Source organism: Bufo gargarizans, chromosome 2 (genome assembly GCF_014858855.1).
Source record: "Bufo gargarizans isolate SCDJY-AF-19 chromosome 2, ASM1485885v1, whole genome shotgun sequence".
NCBI classification, from domain to species: domain Eukaryota; kingdom Metazoa; phylum Chordata; class Amphibia; order Anura; family Bufonidae; genus Bufo; species Bufo gargarizans.
Genome location: NC_058081.1, coordinates 231319169 through 231342771, shown reverse-complemented (window position 1 = coordinate 231342771; position 23603 = coordinate 231319169). Strand labels below are relative to the sequence as shown.

General features: G+C 43.9%; 1 protein-coding gene across 1 annotated transcript in view; it reads left to right on the top strand.

The window, feature by feature from the left end:
• The window catches only part of DMTF1 (cyclin D binding myb like transcription factor 1), a 58693-nt gene extending 35671 nt beyond the window's left edge, over positions 1 to 23022 (top strand). Inside the window, exons 7-16 of the mRNA XM_044280109.1 lie at positions 1019 to 1051; positions 5083 to 5192; positions 6016 to 6244; positions 6947 to 7098; positions 10271 to 10459; positions 13762 to 13841; positions 15007 to 15165; positions 18325 to 18693; positions 19605 to 19746; positions 21849 to 23022. Of these exons, the coding sequence (XP_044136044.1) occupies positions 1019 to 1051; positions 5083 to 5192; positions 6016 to 6244; positions 6947 to 7098; positions 10271 to 10459; positions 13762 to 13841; positions 15007 to 15165; positions 18325 to 18693; positions 19605 to 19746; positions 21849 to 21946 (1561 nt within the window). The 3' untranslated portion in view covers positions 21947 to 23022. The remainder of the gene's footprint in view (positions 1 to 1018; positions 1052 to 5082; positions 5193 to 6015; positions 6245 to 6946; positions 7099 to 10270; positions 10460 to 13761; positions 13842 to 15006; positions 15166 to 18324; positions 18694 to 19604; positions 19747 to 21848) is intronic.
• Positions 23023 to 23603: the final 581 nt, after the last annotated feature.

Sequence of the window (23603 nt, the reverse complement as noted above, 5' to 3'; positions counted from 1 at the left end):
ATCATGTCATTTTAGCACACATTGAGTGCTTTAAAAACAATGGCGGAATTACTCAAGAAAATGTTATTCCCAATTTTATTTAAAAAATATATTGTAATTTGAAGGGATTGTCTGAGTGTTTAAAAGTGGTGACCTATCAGGATAGATCATCATTATCTGATCGTGGGGGGTCTGACTCCCAGCTCTCCTGACGATCAACTGTTCTTAGGCCAGTGATGTCACATGTGCAGCTCAGTCCTATTGAATGGGGCTGAGCCGCAGTCCAAGTGACGATGATGTGCCTGGTAAGCTGCCAGGAGGCTGCGGCGGTCACTAAAGCAGCGCATTCTCTTCTAACAGCTGTTCAACGGGCGTTCTGTACGTCTGACTGCCACTGATCAGACACTGTCCGAGGGGATAGGTCATCAGTAGTAAACACTCAGAAACCCCTTTTAAATTGTGCCATTAAAAAATACAACTTGTCCCCTTATGTGCACTGTGAAAAGAAATGTAAAAAAAAAATATGGGTCTTAGAAGATCGGGGAAAAAGGAAATCAAAAATTGACATGGTCCCGAAGGGCTTAAAGGGGTTGTGCAGAGGTTTTGTATTCAGGATAGGTCATCAATATCAGATCAGCAGGGGTCCGACACCCAGCACCCCCACTAGTCAGAACCGATGACCTATCATCAATATAAAACCCCTGCACTACCCCTTGAATACAATTTTCTTAGATTGTTACTGGGTACATGTCTTCTGGCACAGCATTAGCGAAGGAAAAGTTGTTGCCTGTAATTCCTAAGGCATAAAAGGTGTCGCTAAATTGAGGTGATCTGTGGCACTACCCGGAGCTGTATTTTACTAGGTTGTGTTTGTGCAGCTCTATGGAGTATTTGATGCTGGCACCCTTACCAAGTCTTGAACGGCCAGCTCGTTGTTACCATATTGGTGATTCACTTAAGTCCAAAGTACCAGATATTATCAGACGACATGTATTCGGTATGACATCTCCCGGTTATTTGATGTGATTCTGTTTTGCAGGTACACCCATGCAGAAATTGAAAGGCTGAGAGAGTAAGTACTGCACAAGATCTATGCTCTATATTTTTATAGTTAGGGGTACAATTGAATCTTATTAAAGGGGTTGTCCACTATTAGTGTTGATTGCGAATATTCGAATCGCTAATTTTTATTGCGAATATTGGCACTTAGAGAATTTGCGAATATCTAGAACAGTGGTTCTTAACCTTGTTGGAGGTACTGAAAGGGTTTCTACCACTTGCATATCACATATTTGGTGATCAGACACTAGCGATCCGCTAGTGTCTGATGTAGCATACAAGCTAATTATTACCTTAATCCGTTCGGCCCATACCTCAAAAAAAGCACTTATATCTTTATGCAAATGAGCCTCTAGGTGCTATGCAGGCGTTTTTCCAGCACCTAGAGGCTCCGTCTACCTTGCAGTTTGCCGCCCATCGCCTCGCTCCAGCACGCCCATCTTCAACTCTATTCGATCCTCCCCCTGCTTCTGCCTTCCGAAATCTCGCGCCTGCGCCGTTCGTCGCGGCATTCGGCGCAGGCGCAGTCAATGTCTGACCGCTCCGTGCTCAGACATTTCCACTGCGCCTGCGCCGATGACATCGGCGCAGGCGCAGTGGAAATGTCTGAGCACGGAGCGGTCAGACATTGACTGCGCCGAATGCCGCGACGAATGGCGCAGGCGCGGGATTTCTGAAGGCTGAAGCAGGGGGAGGATCGAATACGGTAAGAGATGGGCGTGCTGGAGCGAGGCGATGGGCGGCAAACTGCAAGGTAGACGGAGCCTCTAGGTGCTGGAAAAACGCCTGCATAGCACCTAGAGGCTCATTTGCATAAAGATATAAGTGCTTTTTTTGAGGTATGGGCCGAACGGATTAAGGTAATAATTAGCTTGTATGCTACATCAGACACTAGCGGATCGCTAGTGTCTGATCACCAAATATGTGATATGCAAGTGGTAGAAACCCTTGAACCCCACCAGTTTCATATGCGCATTCACCGAACCCTTCTTAATTGTAAAAATTTTATATGATTTTTTCAAATTCAAAACATAGGTATATATTTATACATAGGTGCACTCCCATCACGTTCCGTTATACATGTGAATCCATATTGTACATATTCGTCCGACCACTTTCTTTTTTTGCTTGACATAGTTAGTATGAAGGGATAGGCCAAGCGATGTTGCGTGATCACCTGCAGCCAATGATGGACACGCGGGGCGAGTCGGGTGTGTGTCTTCACCTACAGGGCCGGACTGGGGATACAAAGCAGCCCTGGAAAACAAATCTATGTCAGCCCCATAAGTCACTGCGCCTAATATACTACTGCCCCACCCTCTCCACTATCTAATACACTGATGATCCCCCTTCCCCTAATACACTGATGATCCCTCCTTTGCCTAATACACTGCTAACCCCCCTCCAATACAATGCTGACCCCTTAAATACAATGCACAATAGGTCCTCCAAGCTCCTTTACTCTTACCTGTAGTACAACAGGTCAGCTTAGCTCAGTGATGCCGGTGTCTGTGTGCAGGAGGGACAGGATGCCGCCGCCACTATGCTGTGCAGTCACTAGATCCGCCGCCGCGCAGCCGCCGGATATGACGTCATGTCGTCATATGCCGCTCACATCCGGCGGCTGGCGGAAGCAAAATCATTGCGCTCGCTCGGCTCTTCTGATCATGAGCCGCAGCGGGCGCAAAAGGAGTCTGAGTAACAGGAAATAAATATTTTCCTGTCTTGTGGCAGCCACCTATCAAAGCGGCCCCCCAGGGCCGGCGGCCGAACCCGCAAGACTGACTCACCGAACCCCTGGGGTTCGGTCGAACCCAGGTTAAGAACCACTGATCTAGAATATAGTGCTATATCTTCGTAATCGTGAATATTCTAGATTTTTTTTTCCATCAGTAACCATGATCCCTCACTGCTTCTTGCTTGTGGGCCAAAGAATTTCCGTATCGCGAATTTTTATTGCAAATTGCCGATTTTCCAATCAAGGAAATAATGACTGGAGATCAGGAATTCGCAAATATAGGACGAATATTCGCAAAATATCACAAATTCGAACATTGCCCCTGCCGCTCATCACTGTCCACCATACTAAGCATGGAATTTCGCTAGGACAGGTAAAACGTATGGGTTGGTGGTGGCCAGACCGATGGGACCTGTTGCAGCTATTATAAGGAAGAAGCACAGCGGTCTCTGCATAGAACCACGTGCAGCCTGGTGCCGCGCAGGTACTGCAACTGGAAGTGTCAATGGTTGGATCTAGTGGTCAGCAAGTGCTGGCGTATTCATTGTAAAATAAAACATTATTCAGTTTTACTCTCTGTATTATAGTCATTTAGTGGGAATCTTCATAGTATAGTACCAGGGATAAAAATGTGTCCTGGTCATTGGATGCACACACGTGCACAGAACTCTGCTAACTGTACCCAGTGCTGTACCTGGGTGTCCGACACAGGACCAGGTCAGATCTTTACCCACTGAAAGCGAAAACTGTAACACTCTTCTGGGGCATGTCCACATGTGACTGAAATGCTGCAGATTTTCTGCTGGAAAGCCAAAGCCCAAAACAATCCACCAAATGGAGCGGGTTCTGTTGTGGATTTCATCGCTGAACTACTGCTCGTTTGACCCAGATTTTGCTCTTGGCGTTGCAAAGGGTGAAATCCACAATGAAAATCTACAGCATAGATTCACACGCTGCAGATTTAAAATCCGCACCACGGGTTCTGCTGCTGATTTAGGGTCCATTCACACGTCCGTAATTTGGGTCCGCATTCGTTCACTTTCAATGGGTCTGCAAATTTCAGGATCCGCAATTCCGTTCCTGAAAAAAATAGAACAGGTCCTGTTCTTGTCCGCAATTGCGGACCAGAAAAGGCATTTTCTATTATAGGGTCTGTGCGGATCACACAATCACACATTGCAGGTGTCCGTGTTTTGCAGACGTGTAAATGGACCCTTATCCATAGCACGTGGATGAGAATTGCTGAAAACTCCATCACTCACTTTGCTGGCACTGTAGATTTGACAGAAAATCGGCAGCATTTCGGTCATGTGTGGAGAAAGGTAGCAGTTTCCTGGACTTGCTGTGAATGGTCCAGTTGCAGCCTGAAAAAACTGATGATGGAATAGCATTTCTCTTCTGATATTTAGGTGTAGTGCCCCTTTACCAGAGTGGGCAGGGGGTGGGGAACAGCTACATCCTTTCATTATTCCCAGAGAGCAGTCTATTGTATAAAGAAGTCTAACTATTTAAAGGGGTTGTCCGCTTTTTTATACTGATGACCTTGTCCTCAGGTAGCGGCAGCATCCTTTTAGGATTCGCCGGAGTTGCTGCCGCTACCTCTCTTCATTTGCTATATGGTTGACTGCTGAGGATCTGCGGTCGTGGTTTGGCATTGTCGGGGTGGCCGTTTGCGTCCGTAGGTGCTGCTCTACAAACACTTTGCTTTCCTGAGGATAGGTCATCAGTATCAGATCAAGGAGAAGTGACACTGGTATGAACGCTTCTCATCACTGTTTACAAGCTCTCCATCGCAACTGCAGCGGTGAGCAGGTGGAATTACAAGTATGGCATCTCCATTCACTTCTATGGGGCGGTTCCCTCCTACTCACTTGAATACAAAGGAGCCGCCCCATTGAAGTGAAAGTGCAATTACGCTGCTCGCCGCTGCAATGGCGTCAGCGGACAGGTTAACAGTGAAGAGAGGGCAGCACTAGTACAAGCCCTGCTTTCTCTTCAATTTGCCGGGGTGCCAGGAGTCAGACCCCCACCGATCTGATATTGATGACTTGAGGATAGATCATCAATATAAAAAAGCGGACAACCCCTTTAAATCCGGAGTGTGGAGATAACCGATACTACTGTGCCACATGTAACTGCTGGCCGTCTTTGTCATACCCGGCTGTTAGTGATATAGTAGTCAGTAATCTGATACAAGGATTGATGCTGTGATATCTAATTCAGCTCAGCAGCAAGTGCTCAATATTCCTACAGCACCCATTTAATGTGTTTGTGTGTTTTCTGTCATATCTTTTTTTCTTATTCAGGCTTCGTGTGAAGCATGGGAATGACTGGGCTACAATAGGAGCTGCTCTGGGTCGCAGTGCCTCATCAGTAAAGGATCGCTGTCGGCTAATGAAGGAAACATGTAAAACAGGTGCACCTCTTTCCCGACTCTTTACAGTTGCCATTTCAGTATCAGTATGTATACTATGGCCAGCTAGTAAATGTGAATGGCTCAAGAAACACAGCATTTTCTCAACCCGCAGCTGACCCTAGAGGGAGCCTGAGTTATTATTTAGGTCAGTATATAACAGAACAGCTCCTGCACTCCCTCTAGTGGCGACTACAGATAGCCAAGACGTAGAGCACCTTGTTTTCTGTAAGCACTTTGGTTAGTCAGTCCGCAATCAAGCTTAAAGTAGTTGTGCAGGATCCTGAAAATGAAATTTTATTGTGTAAATCTTGTCCAATCTCCTACCATGCATATCAGGTTACAGGTCAACTTTTCCTGAATCTTCACTTCAATCTCCATGCCATGCTTTATTACTTTCAATCCGAAATTTCAGGTTGTGGGTCTAGATGAGCCACACTTCCCATAGTGCTGCAAAATCAGCCAGAAATGTAAACCCCTACCAAACCCTTCCCTGGGCCAAAAACTCTGTCCACTACACCTTCCATCATCCCCTTGCCGTTTCCTCCCAGCATCAATATGACAAGCAGTGGACTCTCACTATCCTGCTTGTGGATTGAGAGCATCGACCAGCCCATTCCAAGATCACCTGGGTCTGACAGAGGAAATACAGATGGCACAGTCATGTGACCAATCTCCCGATCTCTGGAGCAAGATAGAAAAAAGAAGCGCAATTACATTAAAGTAGTGCGCCTTTTGCCATAGCCTAATATGGAGTCGAACCTCTTAACAAATGGTTGGTATTTGGGTCACAGATCATATTCATGAGTCTATGCATGATTTTTAGGGAAATGGACTGATGAAGAGGAAAGGCGTTTAACAGATGTTGTACATGAACTTACTGGCACAGAGAATGGCGATATAGTTACACAAGGGGTCTCCTGGGCTTCAGTGGCAGAACGAGTGGGAACACGCTCTGAAAAGCAGTGCCGCTCTAAGTGGTTGAATTATTTGAATTGGAAACAAAGTGGTGGAACCCAGTGGACCAAAGAAGATGAAATCAACCTAATTTTAAGGTAAGGCTAAAGTTTTTGTTTTGGACACCATTTTAATTACTGTATTTCCCACACCATAAGACACACCTAGGTTTTAGAGGAATAAAAAATAAAAAAAATTCAGCAGGCGTCAGATCAGACTCTTCCACCAGACCTCAGATCAGACTCTTCCACCAGACCTCAGATCAGACCGCCCATCAGACTTCATATCAGACCTCAGATCAGACATAAAATAAATACATGAATTTGCCTCTCCTGCTCCAGGAAACACCGGCACTCCCAGACCCAGCGCTCTCTTCCTGCACTCGCCGCTCCCTGGTCTACTGCCGACGCCTCGCTACACTAGTGACCTTATGTCACACAGCACAGTGCGAGGTGCCAGCAGAAGACGATCAGGGAGCGGTGAGTTCATCCAGCTCAAGGATTCACCGCTCCTTGGCTCTACTGTATACTAATGAATACTTCCATAATGGAAGTGCTCACAAATATTTGCTTCGTAAGGCACGCTGATCCCCCCCCCCCCCCCCCCCCCCCGAACACACACACACACACACACACACACTTTTGGGGGGGAAAAGTGCGTCGTATGGTACAGGAAATATGGTAGATAAAAATGTTTGTTCATTTGCTTCAGCAATCCATCTCCCTATCATTCTTGGAAAACTACAAGAGTCACATAATACCTTTTTAAAAACCCTTGTCATTATATTCCTTCATAACTAGAATAGCAGAACTTGGCGTTTTGGATGAAAATGACATTAACTGGGATTTACTGGCAGAAGGCTGGAGCAGTGTTCGATCTCCGCAGTGGCTCAGAAGTAAATGGTGGACTGTCAAACGGCAGATTGCAAACAACAAAGATGTGTCCTTTCCTGGTATAGTAATTTTATTTCTGCTCTAGTGAATTGCATTTTGGGAAGTATGGTCTTTACACCATGGACTGTACAGTAACATAGGAAATATTGGGCCATTGTGTTATAGGAGATCAGGTAAGCTTGTTGACTTTTTTTGTAACCCCGTCAGAATTGTTAATGCAGCTCTGCGCTATAATGCATGCTGTAAATTAGGATCGGTTAACAATTAACTCATTTTGTATGAAGTTATTTACATTGAATGTTAGACAATAGCGATTCATCATAGAGGCAACTTAAGGTCCCGTTACATGGGACGATACAGCAGCAGACTGTCACCTGCTCGCCGGTGGAGGAGACCGCTGTATTTACATGCGGCGATCTCCTCCACGGTATTGGGGAAGCGATTGCTAATGCCACCTCTTGTCCCCATACTGACTAGTTGTTTGCATGCTGCCGATGCCGTTTACACAGCACCATCTGCTGCAAGCAAATAATCATTTTTCTTACCGCACAAATGATCTATTACCCTATGAACAAGCGTTTTGCTCGTTCATCGGGTAATCGGCTGAACATTTACACCGCTAGATAATTGCTAAAGATCGCTTTTATGAACGCTTGTTAGTTATAATTTGCGGGATTCTCCGCCTATGTAAAGAGCCCTTTAGAAGTTTTGATCATTGAGGGTCCAGGGCCTGAATGAAGTAGTACAAGCTCTCTGTCGAGTGCTGTGTCTGTTTTTGTTATAGTCGAACCATTCATTTCTTTTCGCTGGGGTGAGATGTAGGATTTTACTGCTCTATACAGTCTGACATGGCTGCTCAAGGAGAACAGGAACCAAGGACTTGTTCTAGTGCTCAGTGAGATCTCAAGTCCTGGACCCAAAGCGTCTGATATGTGCATGATGTAGCACACGTTTTCTGAAGGATCAGATGAATAATAGATTGAGTTGTTTAACCATTAGGCTATGTTCACACAGCTTAAAGGGTACCTAAGCTTCTGGCTAATGTTCCTTAAGACCTTTCCAAATGCCATAGACAACATTTTTGTAATGCATTGGATTAACTTATTTTACCTTCCTTTTGCCACAATACCTACCCAAAGGTCCAGCCAGTCCAGAGGCTTTTCAGTACTGAAAATCCCCCTTTTTTCGATGTTGCCTTTTGTAATCCATACATCTTCTCCATGTACAAAGTTGTATAGGTTGCAGTGTCTCCGAGTACGGGGAGTAGGACATGAAAGAGACACAACTGACAGCTCTCTATTGGCGCATGTACAGTTTTCTTTTTTAAATAATGGGCATATGGCATATTGTGGTATATTTGTTTTTGGGGTTTATGTCAGATAATGACAGGTACTATACTCGCTGACAAAAATAAAGCACCAAGAAGTTGTTGGAATCAAATAAACGTAATAATGATATATATAAGTGAAGTTTATTGGGGAAAAATTTACAATTAAAAGGAGGCTTTAGTACACTGTTGAGGCTCCTCTAGCCTGGATACAGTTGGGCATGGAGGTATACAGGCAGGGGCGGACTGAGAACTTAAAGTGGCCCTGGAAATAAACCTGAGAATGGCTCCATGTTGTAGGAAGATCCAGATTGACAGAAGGCAGAGGAACACAAGTAGGAAGGGACAACAGAAGTAGGTGGAGGCCAGCAGTACCTTAGTGCAGCTCACAAAGACCGCCCCAGCATAACCAAATACCACATAAAATACTGCCACCTGCATTGCAGTATTCCACTGTATCACTGTCCTGAGGATGGTGATATAGTTGAATTCAGGAGGGCACCTGTGGATTAATTAATACTGAGAGTATCAGATCATTATGTACACAGCTGGAGGCCATGAGGGGGGCTCGAGCTGTGTGTAGGTGAGAATTATCCTACTGAAAAAAAGAGTGGCCACATGATGTCCTGCACATATCACTGAGCCTTTAGTGTCCCTCGTATCGCCACTAGGGCTGACCGACTGTCATATGCAATGGCTCCCCATATCATCACACCAGCAGTTGGAGCAGTGCGTCCCTCCACAGAGAAGGCAGGATCCTGTCATGTGATCCCAAACAGATCCTGGAACGCTAAAGATGATACAGTTCCAGTCCATACCAGTTCAGATTTCTCATTCACGGCTCCACTGCAAACGAAAGCTGACTGTCAATGGTACGACAAGCAATGGGTGCCATGACACCAAATTTCCCTGGAAATGGTCTGGCCAAAAAAAGGGGTGTGTAATGAAAGTGTAAACTGTGGGAGCTGCTCATGCTTGATCCTTTCTGCTGCTGGTCTGTCTGGAGCCTGTTTGCCGTGTGTGCCCTCATGTGACCCCTGCTCCTAAGACCTCCTAACTGCCAGGTCAGAAAAGCCTAGATGGCAGGCAGTTTGTTGAAATGATCATCCTGCTTCTCTCAGTCCAATGTTGTGTACCCTCTGAAAGTCGGTCATCTGTGCTAAAAATGAGTGTGTGGTAGAGGCATGTCTAGCAGTCAGCGATCTCTCACCATAAGGTACACTACCTAAAAGTAACCCCTGAGAGCCTTTCTATAGGGCGGCAGGGGAATCACGTTTACACCCTCTTGTGTCATCCAGTGTCTTATCAGCCCACACCTGTAATCATATACATATCTGCCTGAAACATTACTGCATCATGAGTTTTGCAGCAGTCCGACTTTTTGTTGTTGTCAATGAGTGTATTATGATATCGGTATGAAGGGGGTGACGGCATGGACGCAGCAGTGATGCCGGGTAGAGGTAAAGGATGCAAGGATGTGAACAAGGGGGAATATAATGGGATTTAGAAAAATAAAAAAGGGGTGATACTGATGTGCAGTCATTGTGAAAGTTTAGGAACACTTTAATTCTGTGCGAGCAAAACCAGTGGCAGATGAGTAAGCTTCCTGCCTCTTGAGAACAGTGCATTTCTGGCGGCAAAAATATGCCAAATACCGGTAGCCGTTATAATCCTTTTTCATTGACTTCAATGGGGAACACAGCTACATACCCTTGAAAAAAGTAACATGCCACTTCTCAAGGGTATTTGGAAACCGTGTTTTTTTGCAGGGTATTTTCGTGACTGGAAACGTATGGATATAACCTTCGGTCCAGTAACCTACAGCAGGACAGCTTGCTGCGATTCAATAATTGTCTGGTAGTTCTTGAAAGACCTCAATAACAATAGTGCATTTCTGGTTTCAGTATTAATAAAAGGACTGAGACAGTTGCATGAAAACCAAACTACTCTCTTGGGGGCTCAGGAGCTAGAGAACAAAGCGGACATCCAGTCCCAGAGTGGGACCTCCGGTGTGCAGCATGTGCAGATACGAGTGGCTCAGCTGGAGGAGAGCCCAAGCCTATTGCAGATCCCTGTACAGATCACCCACCTTTGTAAGTATGGCCACCTTTGTAAACTGTACACACGCATATATTTTGGCACCGGCATATTAAATAGTGTTGGATTCGAATCGCGAATGTCGCCACTTTGAGAATTTGCAAAGATTTAGAATATAGGGCTATATGTTCGTATTTGCGAAAATTCTAGATATTTTTTTTTTTCATCAGTAACCTCCCTTCTTGCTTGTGGGCCAATGAGAAGGCTGCAATGACTTTGTCTGAGCTTAGCAACATCCCTAGCAACCAATCGGAAAGTCTCCTACCCCGTACTATATAAGAACCTCCCCAGCAGCCCTGGTATGCAGATCTGAGAGAGACAGCAGTGTCATTGCTGTGCTCTCTGCTATGCTTCACTACAGATAGTTAGTTAGCTTATACCGTATATATATAATACAGATAGTCAGTGTAGGCTATATCCTGATATAGGTTCTGCTGCCCATACATACATGCTACAGACATAGTGCTGTGATGTCACAACAATACTTAGTGCACCAATCAGTAATATGTAGTCAGACCTGCTCAAATGTGAAGTTGCACGTATTGCGCCAAAATATGCATATCATTAATTGCCGATTTGCGCAATCGCGAATATATTATAGCACTCTATCTGCATATAAAGCTATTCTATTGTTGTTCTGCCGTGCCAGCCATTTTCTCCGGTCTCAGGAAACTTCTAGCAGCTTGAAAAATGTAGGAAAAATGACCCACGTCTGTATTGCGCGCGCTATACGCGCATATTGCATTGCCGATTTTCGCAATCAAGAAAATAATCGCGAATTTGCCAATATATGATGAATATTCGCGGAAATATTCGCGAAATATCGCAAATTCGAATATTGCCCCTGCCGCTCATCACTAATATTAACTCCTTAATCTCTTCTGTCACTGTGCATAGTAAATCCCTTATGGGTAATATGTAGACACAGTACACAACTTACCACCTATAATCTAAGGGGCAGATTCACTATTTACGGAGCCAGATTTCTGGTGCAGAGGACAATCAACACATTGATTCATTTTTATTATGATTTTGTTTACCTCATAGGAAATGAAAGGGGGCATGGCTTAGTGGCAGAAGGGGCGTTGTTTTAGATTGCCAAACCTACCCCAAAATGTAGACCAATCATTCCAGCGCTAAGTAGGCTACCAGCGGGCTGGTATAGATTTCAGTTTAGGCACACGGACATCCAGAGAAGCGCCTAATTTATCATGAGGCATGGGCCCAGTCATAAATTAGGCTCAGTCTTTGGCAGTGCACGGAGATATGCTAGAACGGCATAAAACGCTGGTCTGTGATAAATTCCCTTCTTAACATACATAGGCTAACGGAGAGCCAGATTTATCCAGTATTGAGCCACTCTGATCAATTTTTGTAATTTTTGAAACTATTAGTAACTCTATCTTAAAGGGGTATTCCAGTTTTTATTCCAGTGCTACATGTGGCTGAGACTGAGCTGTAAATCATTCCAGTAGTGAGGGTGCGGTGTGGCTCTTTCCAGTGCCCGGCATGCAGACTTCCAGAAGGGGTCACGTGCACTGCCGAGGCCTTTGTTGTGATGTGTCCCCAAACGGCAAGTCATGGCTGGGTCATGCACCACCTGGGGACACATCACTGCTGAGTGTTTTTTTTCTTTAGGTACAGTGCAGTCCTGACCCATTTAACATTAACGTAACAGCTGGAATACCCCTTCAAAGGGGATTTCCTGGATTTTAATATTGATGAAATCTCCTCAGAATAGGTAATCAATATCAGATTGGCGGGGTCCTAAATCTGGCACCCCCACCGATCAGCTGGTTGAAGAGAAGGCCACACTCCGTGCCCGCTCAGCCTTCCCTTTATTGTTTACCTGCTCGGTGTCGACATCGCAGCGGTGAGCACATGTAATTACTAGTCGTCCCACTCACTTCTACGGGATGGCTCCTTCCTGTAAACTTAAATACTACAGAGCCGTCCCATTGAAGTAATTACGCCTGCTCACCGCTGTGATATTGTCAGCAAGCAGGTAAATAATGAAAGGAAAGCTGATCGGCGGGGGTGCCAGGTGTCGGACCCCTGACGATCCTGAGAATAGGTCATCAATATTAAAATCCTGGAAAACCCCTTTAAAGGGGTTGTCTCATCTCAGATAATGGGAGCATATTGCTAGCATATGCCCCCATTGTCTGATACATCAAGAATGGAGCCCTAAAAGTGGTGGAGGGTGCACTGCGCATGCGCAGCACTGGCTCGACTATTTCCGTTGGGCCCATAGAAGTGGTGGCCAATCATGCGTAGTGAGCTCCCATGCCCTTCAAAGAACTATCTCTTCTCTCACTTTGTCATCTCACTTCTCCCTCGCACACGCTCTCACTTTATTCTTTTACACACTTCTCTCACTATTCTGTCACTCTTTTCTGTAATCTCATTCTCCTTTCCTTTAAGTTTTCTTTATCCTGTCACAAGGTCTCTTCTTTTACTTTTCTTTATCCTCTAGCAGTCGCTTTTCTCTCACTCCCACTCTTCTCTCCTTTCTCTATGCTCTTACTTCTTTCACTTGCTCGTCTCTCCTTTCTTCTCTCATTCTTCAGTATACTTTTACTCTTTCTTCTTTCATTTGCTCTGTTCTGTCACTTCTCAGTGTCCTATCACGCTCTCCCTTCTCTCCTTTCACTCTTTGTCTCGCTCGCTTCTTCTTTCCCCCTGGCTTGTGTAATTTGGGTTGGGTTTACCTGTACAGATGTTTAGCACAATTTGACCAAGCATGGTGGACTTGTAATAAAGTCCTAATGCAGTCCACATGGAGTAAATAATACTAGCTACATAAATGTTTATTAGTAGGAAAACGCCATAATGAGAAAATGGCAGGTGTAATTTTGACACAATGGTAACTGACTATTCCACTCCCACATTAGCAAGATATTTCCTAAACTCATGAAGGCAACGCTCTGTCTGGCCTCCAGATAATGAAATACATAGCTACCCGTCTGAGAAGATGGCGGATTAGACCACGTAAAGCCGGCCCGAGTCTAGGTTACAACTAGTTCTGTGTCAGGTTTTTATCTAAGGAAGGCTTTACGTACATTTTCTAAAGATATATATCATCCAAAGATGTCCAAACCATATTTGGTACAATTCATCTGTTTTCTCAAGATACACTTTTGGCCAGTTTAGGTAATAAGTAGAGAGAGTGTGGCCACATTGCTTTTTTAATCTCTTTTTCATCAGTACACCAGGTGAAATAACTGGACATTTTACACCCAGATTTGCACTTATCACATCCCGATATTAATGCTCCATTTTTATTGCTTCATTATAGCCTCACCTGAACCCTCCTCTCCTAATGCTGACCAAGACACTCTGTCTTCACGAACACTGCAGACATTTGAGATCCTACCAGTAAGTGAATGGATAAATACATTTAAAAATATAAATTTTAAATTAAAACAAAAATACATATTTTTTTGTGGGAGTGCTTCTCTAAAGGGAATCTGTCACCCCAGTCTTGGACTATTGTAGATAAGGAGTCAAGATAACTATTTTATTTTCCTAATGCCTCAATGTTGCACCAAAATACACATTTGGGACCGTTGTGCTGTGCTAATATAATGAAGAGGGCACAGCAGTCCCAACAGTGTATTTCAGTGCAGATCTGAGTGGGGGAACAGGGGGCATTAGGAAAATAAGAAAAAAATAGTTATATGGACTCGTTATCTACAATACTACTCATGTATTAATGCAGATAATAGTCCAAGATCCTGGTGACATATTCCCTTTAAAGAAGCACTCCGACAAAAATTGTTATTCTCTGACCTATTAGAAAGGTACATGATGTAAATTGTAGCAAAGGTAATCCTCTTACCAGTGGCTGTATTTGTGAGTTACAACCTCCCTTCTGATCCTCAGCTGTGTCATGTGACAAACACTCTGGCTCTCCAACTGACACAGGACAAAAAGTCAGTTAATTCTCTATTCTTTTCTATAAGGGGTCATGCACATGAACGTATTTTCTTTCTGTGTCCGTTCTGTTTTTTTTTTGCGGACCGTATACGGAACCTTTCATTTCAAAGGGTCCGCATAAAAAAACTGAAGTTACTCTGGGTGCATTCCGTTTCCATCTGTCTGTTCCGCAAAAAGATAGAACATGTCCTATTATTGTCCGCATTACGGACAAGGATAGTACTGTTCTGTTAGGGGCCAGCTGTTCTGTTCCCCAAAATACGGAATGCACACTGACATCATCCATATTTTTTGTGCACTGCAAAATACATACGGTCGTGTGCATGAGCCCTAAGACTGACATTAAGGCTCCCATAGGAATATATAGAGAAACTGCTGTGTTATCTGGAGAGTCAGAATGCTGGTCACATGCCACAGCTGAAGATCAGAAGGGAGGTTATAAATACAGTCACTGGTAAGAAAATTACCTTCACTAGTTGACATCATGCACCTTTCTAACAGGTCAGAGAATTTTTTATTTTTTTTTGTGAGAGGGCATCTTTAAGAAAGAAGATATAATACCAGTCATCTCCTTTTAAATGACCACTCTTTATCTCTCCCTAAGTCCTTTTATTTACAGCCCAGCGGTACCTCAGGCACCTTCATCCTACAGACAAGTTCTAGCCAAAGTCTTCCATTAACACTGACATCAAACCAAGGTGTGACCCTGACCTCAAACACCTCCCCAGCATCACCAGAGCAGATTATTGTGCATGCCTTATCTGTGAGTAAGAGCATACGTACTGACTGCGTATATTTTATTAAGAGTAGAGTGTAAACTGGTATGGTATGAGGCAAACAAGAGTGCTGCTTTTCAGGTTGTAGCATTTTTGTTAGATTTTTAGAATGTGTATTCGACAGAATGAATGAGATTGGCCGGGGGGAATATGGAAACCATTATTACATAGATCAGAAATGCGGCAAGAAATGTAGTTATGTTATGTAAAATTTCTGTTTATTGGAGTAGATTGAAGTTGCAAACCTTCAAGACAATATGAGTTTCTTAAGGCGGGCATATATACAGGTCCTTCTAAAAAAATTAGCATATTGTGATAAAGTTCATTATTTTCTGTAATGTACTGATAAACATTAGACTTTCATATATTTTAGATTCATTACACACCAACTGAAGTAGTTCAAGCCTTTTATTGTTTTAATATTGATGATTTTGGCATACAGCTCATGAAAACCCAAATTTCCTATCTAAAAAAATTAGCATATTTCATCCGACCAATAGAAGAAAAATGTTTTTAATACAAAAAAAAGTCAGTTATGCACTCAATACTTGGTCGGGAATCCTTTTGCAGAAATGACTGCTTCAATGCGGCGTGGCATGGAGGCAATCAGCCTGTGGCACTGCTGAGGTGTTATGGAGGCCCAGGATGCTTCGATAGCGGCCTTAAGCTCATCCAGAGTGTTGGGTCTTGTGTCTCTCAACTTTTTCTTCCCAATATCCCACAGATTCTCTATGGGGTTCAGGTCAGGAGAGTTGGCAGGCCAATTGAGCACAGTAATACCATGGTCAGTAAACCATTTACCAGTGGTTTTGGCACTGTGAGCCGGTGCCAGGTCGTGCTGAAAAATGAAATCTTCATCTCCATAAAGCTTTTCAGCAGATGGAAGCATGAAGTGCTCCAAAATCTCCTGATAGCAAGCTGCATTGACCCTGCCCTTGATAAAACGCAGTGGACCAACACCAGCAGCTGACATGGCACCCCAGACCATCACTGACTGTGGGTACTTGACACTGATTTCCCTCTCCCCAGTCTTCCTCCAGACTCTGGCACCTTGATTTCCGAATGACATGCAAAATTTGCTTTCATCCGAAAAAAGTACTTTGGACCACTGAGCAACAGTCCAGTGCTGCTTCTCTGTAGCCCAGGTCAGGCGCTTCTGCCGCTGTTTCTGGTTCAAAAGTGGCTTGACCTGGGGAATGCGGCACCTGTAGCCCATTTCCTGCACACGCCTGTACACGGTGGCTCTGGATGTTTCTACTCCAGACTCAGTCCACTGCTTCCGCAGTTCCCCCAAGGTCTGGAATCGGTCCTTCTCCACAATCTTCCTCAGGGTCCGGTCACCTCTTCTCGTTGTGCAGCGTTTTCTGCCACACTTTTTCCTTCCCACTGAGGTGCCTTGATACAGCACTCTGGGAACAGCCTATTCGTTCTGAAATTTCTTTCTGTGTCTTACCCTCTTGCTTGAGGGTGTCAATGATGGCCTTCTGGACAGCAGTCAGGTCGACAGTCTTACCCATGATTGCGGTTTTCAGTAATGAACCAGGCTGGGAGTTTTTAAAAGCCTCAGGAATCTTTTGCAGGTGTTTAGAGTTAATTAGTTAATTCAGATGATTAGGTTAATAGCTCGTTTAGAGAACCTTTTCATGATATGCTAATTTTTTGAGATAGGAAATTTGGGTTTTCATGAGCTGTATGCCAAAATCATCAATATTAAAACAATAAAAGGCTTGAACTACTTCAGTTGGTGTGTAATGAATCTAAAATATATGAAAGTCTAATGTTTATCAGTACATTACAGAAAATAATGAACTTTATCACAATATGCTAATTTTTTGAGAAGGACCTGTATTAGATGAATGTTAGCCGAACCTGTTCATTTTCGTCAGACTACAAGACCATCTATTGTCATCATATCTCCAGATTGGTAGCAGCTAGAGATATGGGTCTAGTCTTGTTTGAAATCTGTCAGTCCAGGCATTATCTCAACATCAGCAATAGATATCACAGTAAGAAATCGAGTTGGGAATAAATACTCTATAATCTGCATTTACTTTCACTTTCAGTTGCATTCACTGCCATCTCAATCGACATTCGGATGTGGTAAAGATAATGCTTTGATTCTGGTATTGTTTGAAAGCTTGGAATGCCAGCTTTCAAACAAGACATATCTCTACCTGCTACCAGTCCAGATATATGAGCAGCTAAAGCCGCCTTCCTGCTGCCCAAGCACTGGGGCAGAACTGTTAAGAGGTTAAAGGGGTGCGTTGACTCTCTCCCAATGGCAGATTAAATCCAACATGCCCGATCCTTTGTTTTCGTGTGAGATAAACCGCTGGAGGTGTTTTACAGTGGCTTATTCCTCTCCACATGAACACAAGTATGCTGGGCTTAACCAAGTGTGCACGTAGGTGACAGCTGAATTACTGTCGGCTCTCTAAAGTGTATGGCCAGTTTTACTCCTACTACTCAAGAAATCAGTGATGCATGCATGCTGCAGTCTTTCTTTTGCATCAGTGTGCAGTGTAGACATGTACACATAAGCCATTAGGTTGTGCATATGGATGTGTTAGTAAAAATCTTGCAGTGGGGGATATGTATATAAACCACATACAGGAGAAAGTGGAGTGGCTGGCTGTTACATATGAGTGATATGATTTTTATGTGGACTATACGGCCTCTTCTGTTAGCACCAGTGGTACATTATCAGTATATCTCCATAGATCCAGTGAGAGAAGGGAAGGAAAAACACCATCCCAGATTTACTAATGCTGTAGATGGTGTAACATTAGACAGGTTGCCTGGACCTGCACCAGATTATCACAGGGGCTCAGGCTGCATGATAGAGGTGCTACAGGGATCGACACCGACTCTGTACGGACTACTGGTTGGCTTACTTTCAGACAGATTTTTATGCCAGAATTGCGGAAAACTGTTGGCGCAAAATGGTGCACCATGGCCCTCGCCACTTAATCATGTCAGAAAAAAGGGTAGAAGCCCCCTTTGACACAGATACCTTAGTAAATATGAGCCTATGCTTGTTCAAGAAAGGCATAAATAAAAGCAAGACTAAAGATTTTTTGGGATGTTTTAAGTGTATAATTTCCGCAAGCTGAAATGCAATGTAAACTTCTTGTATCTGTTCACAGCCTGAAAACCTTCTAAATGCAAGTGATAATGTCACAGTCCACTGTCATACACCAGGGATTATAATTCGCACCTTGGCTTCTGAGGACATCTCCTCCTCCCTTGCTCAGACTGAGCTTTCTGTTGATTCTCACTTACAGCAAAATGACTTACCCAGTTCCTCAAGCTCTCTGAAAGCAGACTGTCTTCCTCAGGAGATGCACAATACGGACATAAGTGTCAACCAGGACTCTTTATATTGCACTGAGCAGTCCATAAATATGGAGAATATGAAACTTGTACATCATCCTGGACCAACCACAGAGGACATTTCAAGTGAAGACATAAAGACAGATGACAGTCATATTGACCTGACAGAAAACTACGTCAAAGTAAGGATATTCTGAAGGAAGTCTTTTCATTTTTTTGCTCTTTTTCTGACAGAAAAATTCTCTAGATAATTTTTTTTTTAACATTTTGAGTGTAACTGTGACAGCGGGAAGAAGAGTGATCTTAACTACTGCAGACAACATGACCTGTTAGGTTACAACCACACATGGAGAAAATTCTGCAGATTCTCCGCAGTTGAAGCATTTACAGTAGCAGCAAAGTGGATGAGCCTTATGGCTCATGTGTTAGGGCTCATTCAGACGGCCGTATGCTGTCCGCAAAGACACAGATCCATTTTTTTGCTGACATTTTAGTATGTCCACAAAATAACGGATTGCATTCCGCATTTTTGTGGACCCCTAGCGTTCAATGGAGCAATGTCCTGAATTTCACTGACAAGTATAGGACATGTTTAATTTGTTTTGAGGAGCTGTAGAAAAGAAGAAAAGGCCCCCATAGAAGTGAATGGGTCTGCATGTAATCCATAAAAAAAAAAACAGATCCACATTTTTGTGGACAGCATACGGCCATCTGAATAAGCCCTTAACCGGAGAGTACCCCTAGAGGGCAGGGCACAGCACGTCCATGCAAGACATGGACAGTTAAATGGATACAGTAATATTTAATGTATATTACAAGCGAACTAAACCCTTGCTGGATGCAAATTACAGCTGATTGCTGGAGATCCCAGATTATTTTCTGGTATGGAGATTCTTCTAGCTGCAAATTACAGCTTATTGCAGGAATTCCCAGATTTACTTCTGGTATGGAGATCCTTCTAACAGAAAAGCATGGTCCAACCTAAATAACCATTTAGCATTCTGTTTGAAGTAATCTTTTTCTAGCATTAAACTTCAGATTTTTCATGCACACAAATATTTAAAATAATCAGCTTTTTTTTGTCTTGATATAGGATCTTAGGCCTTCTGCCCTTGAAGAACACCTTGATCAGCCCACTATTGAAGGAACAGTGTTGATTGTGCCATCGTGCCACAGTTACATACAATCAGATGATATTGATGCAGAATCGGTGCTTCCGCTTACCACGCTTGCAGGTAGTGCTTCCCTTAGATCATGAAATGTTGATTTGGAGGGAGCGGCCTTTCATTCTTAATATATGACAGTTTAGATGCTTCTTTTTACCTGTGACCCCTGTAATTGTCAGTGTTTTATGCACATTCAGACTGCCCATGGACCTTACACCTCATTCGCAAGGTTGTAATGTGGGTCTAATACCATCTAAATGAGTCTGGAGCTACTTTCAGATGCATGTAACATTTTTCTTTATAAGGAACAGTAGTCATGTTACCATTTCTACCTTAAAGCGGTTGGCCATCTCAATACCGGAGAAAAACGCTTCAGTTTTGTCCCCATTTATTGTCAATGGGGGCAAAACGAAACTGAACAGAATGTAATGCTCCAAAATGCATTTCGTTTGGTTGCGTTCCCATACCAGAGAGCAAACCGCAGCAAGCGGCGGTTTTCTTTCCGTCATGGGATGCTGAGCAAAACGGATCCGGCGTGAACCATAATGACTTTCAATGGAGTTCATGATGGATCAGTCATTGCTATGTTAAAGATAGTACGACCGGATCCGCAAAAACGCAAGTGTGAAAGTAGCCTAATGCAGTCATTTGCCCATTCACCCCTAGAGCATTTACACAGCTAATGGCTTGCAGTTTTGTCAGAATCACAAATGATGAATAATTTAACGCTTGGCGTACAGCCACTGCACGCTATTACATGCAACAATAATTTCTCAAATTCTGAGGATTATTGTTTAGTCTAATAGGCCATTACAAGCACAAAACAATAACTTACATTGTCCATTAAATGATTCCTGTTCTTCGAGAAGCTTCCTTCTCTCTTACTGTTTTGTCATTTAAATCAGTTGTAACTAGTCCTCTTGCATAAAATGTGTATCTGAACTGCTCTCACCCCCCTTTCCCCATATCAGATTTTACACCTTGTAAGCATTAGATATGTTTAAAGGGGTTGGCTGAGTTATGTTAAAAAAACAAACAAAAAAAAAAACAACACTGTAAATCTGATGGTCAGCAAAATATACATGCGCTAAGCAAGTTATACCTAGTCCTGTTCTGGCCCTTTGTTGACATGCAGTTGCAGAGCTTGGGGGGGAGACAACAATCTTTGAGGTTTTCCTAATGTATATCTGTGGGTGTCAACAAAGACTACCTCCCTTCCCCTACTCTGCTGCCCTGACTGCTTGGATACTAATGTTGTATGTGTCCCAGCTGTACAGTACAATACAGTACTGATACATACAGGATCTTCCCCCTACTTGGTCTTGTGCAATGCTCTGCAAACACTTCCTCACAGCCAGCAGAAGAGTACAGAGGAGAGAACTCCTCTGGTCTTTGTCAGCAGGGTGCTGAGGGAGGGAGGGAAGATCTTGTACACAGCATTGGTCTCTTCACTGCCTGGAGAAGAGGTAACCCTGCAGCTGCTCAGTACCCGAGGCAGGTCCTCCAACCCAGAGTCTGTAGGGGTTAAGTTTTCCTGAAAAATCCAGTTGGAGAGGAGACACGGCCAGTGCAGGGGCGATTCTTGTCGCTCCAACCAGCACAGCTCACAGTGAGGTTCTATGTACAGACCTGTGCACGGAACGTCAACAGAGCAGGGAAAGAAGCTGACATCATAGGTTATGTGACTCTCAGCTCACTAGAACAGGGCCACTGGCCATGAAGTGAACTGAAAACCCCTTGCATTTGGTTAGTTAGAAACATACAAAGAATAAATACATTGGACAACCCCTTTAAAGGGAACCTGTCACCGGGATTTTGTGTATAGAGCTGAGGACATGGGTTGCTAGATGGCCGCTAGCACATCCGCAATACCCAGTCCCCATAGCTCTGTGTGCTTTTATTGTGTCAAAAAACCAATTTGATACATATGCAAATTAACTTGAGATGAGTCCTGTCCCTGACTCATCTCACGTACAGGACTCATCTCAGGTTAATTTGCATATGTATCAAATCGTTTTTTTGACACAATAAAAGCACACAGAGCTATGGGGACTGGGTATTGCGGATGTGCTAGCGGCCATCTAGCAGCCCATGTCCTCTGCTCTATACACAAAATCCCGGTGACAGGTTCCCTTTAATAACTCTGTTCTGTTTGTTTTCTCTTTCATTAGATCCAATTTTGCAGCACCACAGGGACAGAGTTCACCGAATGGACTCCTCAATAGACGGACCAGATTCCGATGACTCAAAAGACATTGAAGATTTATAACATTCTTTGAATATGCATTCCTAGCAGGCGGCTTAGACTTGCCTCACCTATTCCACCCTCATGCCTACATGTTCATCGCTACAGTTTGCTATGGCACCAAATGTGTTATTTTACCACAACTAAATTTGCACTATATTATCACCAGCTTCTTTAGTCACAGTGTTGAATTCCAGCTTTCCAGTGCCCTCTTCTCTCACCTGTATTTTGGTTAATTAGAGCATGAGGGGGAAGAAGAAACCAGTCTTTATCTGGCAAACATAACATTCCAGTTCTTTATAAAAGTCAAGGTTTCTCAATATGGATCCAAGTATAACGTATCTAAAAATTCTGTACAAGGACCTTACACTAAAGGATCTCTCCAGAACACTAATACCAGACCATGCAGGAGGACAAATGACCTGGAGCTGTGGGCCAGAAGCAATAGTTTCCAGGTGAAGCTGGACATGGGTTACAGGGATGATTTTCTGTTTACAGATGGAAGTGGTCATTAAAGTACAGTACATAAAATAGTGCCATAACCAAGGCGATATAAAATGGTGCTAATGTACATATCTGCTATTTATGGAGGTTATTACAGTATTTAAAAAGGAATTTGCCTTTCATTGTCCACAACATGCCTTGTTGCCTTATGTGTTTTCATGAGGAGCATTTACTGTACAAACTGAAAGCTAAAAGCGCATGGAAATCAATTCATCATAGCTGACCCAGATATAACATAGAACACAAACTGTTACATGAGCAAATAGATGTCGCCAACCACTTCAAGTAGTTTTATTAAAAGGCTCAGAATGGTGTACAATACATCATACTCATTTTACCAGTCCTGCCAGTCCACTCTGATGTTTTTCAGGCCCCCTTTGGGGGGGAGAATCAGTGATTGGCTGAGCGTTTATTTCTTGTCAAGAATGAACAGTAATTAGAGACCAGCATTGGAATGGGGATGATGGGGGTATTGGTAAAGTGAGTAAGGGCTCTTTCACACTTGCGTTATAGTCTTCCGGCATAGAGTTCCGTCGTCGGGGCTCTATGCCGGAAGAATACTGATTGGACAGTCCGTCCTTCAAGATGCATCAGGATGTCTTCCGTTCCGGAACGGAACGTTTTTTGGCCGCAGCAAATAGCGCAGCATGCTGCGCTTTTTGCTCCGGCCAAAAATCCGGAACACTTGCCGCAAGCCCGGATCCGGAATGAATGCCCATTGAAAGGCATTGATCCGGATCCGGCCTTAAGCTAAACGTCGTTTCGGCGCATTGCCGGATGCGACGTTTAGCTTTTTCTCAATGGTTACCATGGCTGCCGGGACGCTAAAGTCCTGGCAGCCATGGTAAAGTGCAGTGGGGAGCGGGGAGCAGCATACTTACCATCCGTGCGGCTCCCGGGGCGCTCGAGTGACGTCAGGGCGCCCCAAGCGCATGGATCACATGATCGCATGGACACGTCATCCATGCGCATGGGGCGCTCTGACGTCATTCTGGAGCGCCCCGGGAGCCGCACGGATGGTAAGTATGCTGCTCCCCCGCTCCCCACTACTACTATGGCACCCAGGACTTTAATAGCGTCCTGGGTGCCATAGTAACACTGAAAGCATTTTGAAGACGGATCCGTCTTCAAATGCTTTCAGTACACTTGCGTTTTTCCGGATCCGGCGTGTAATTCC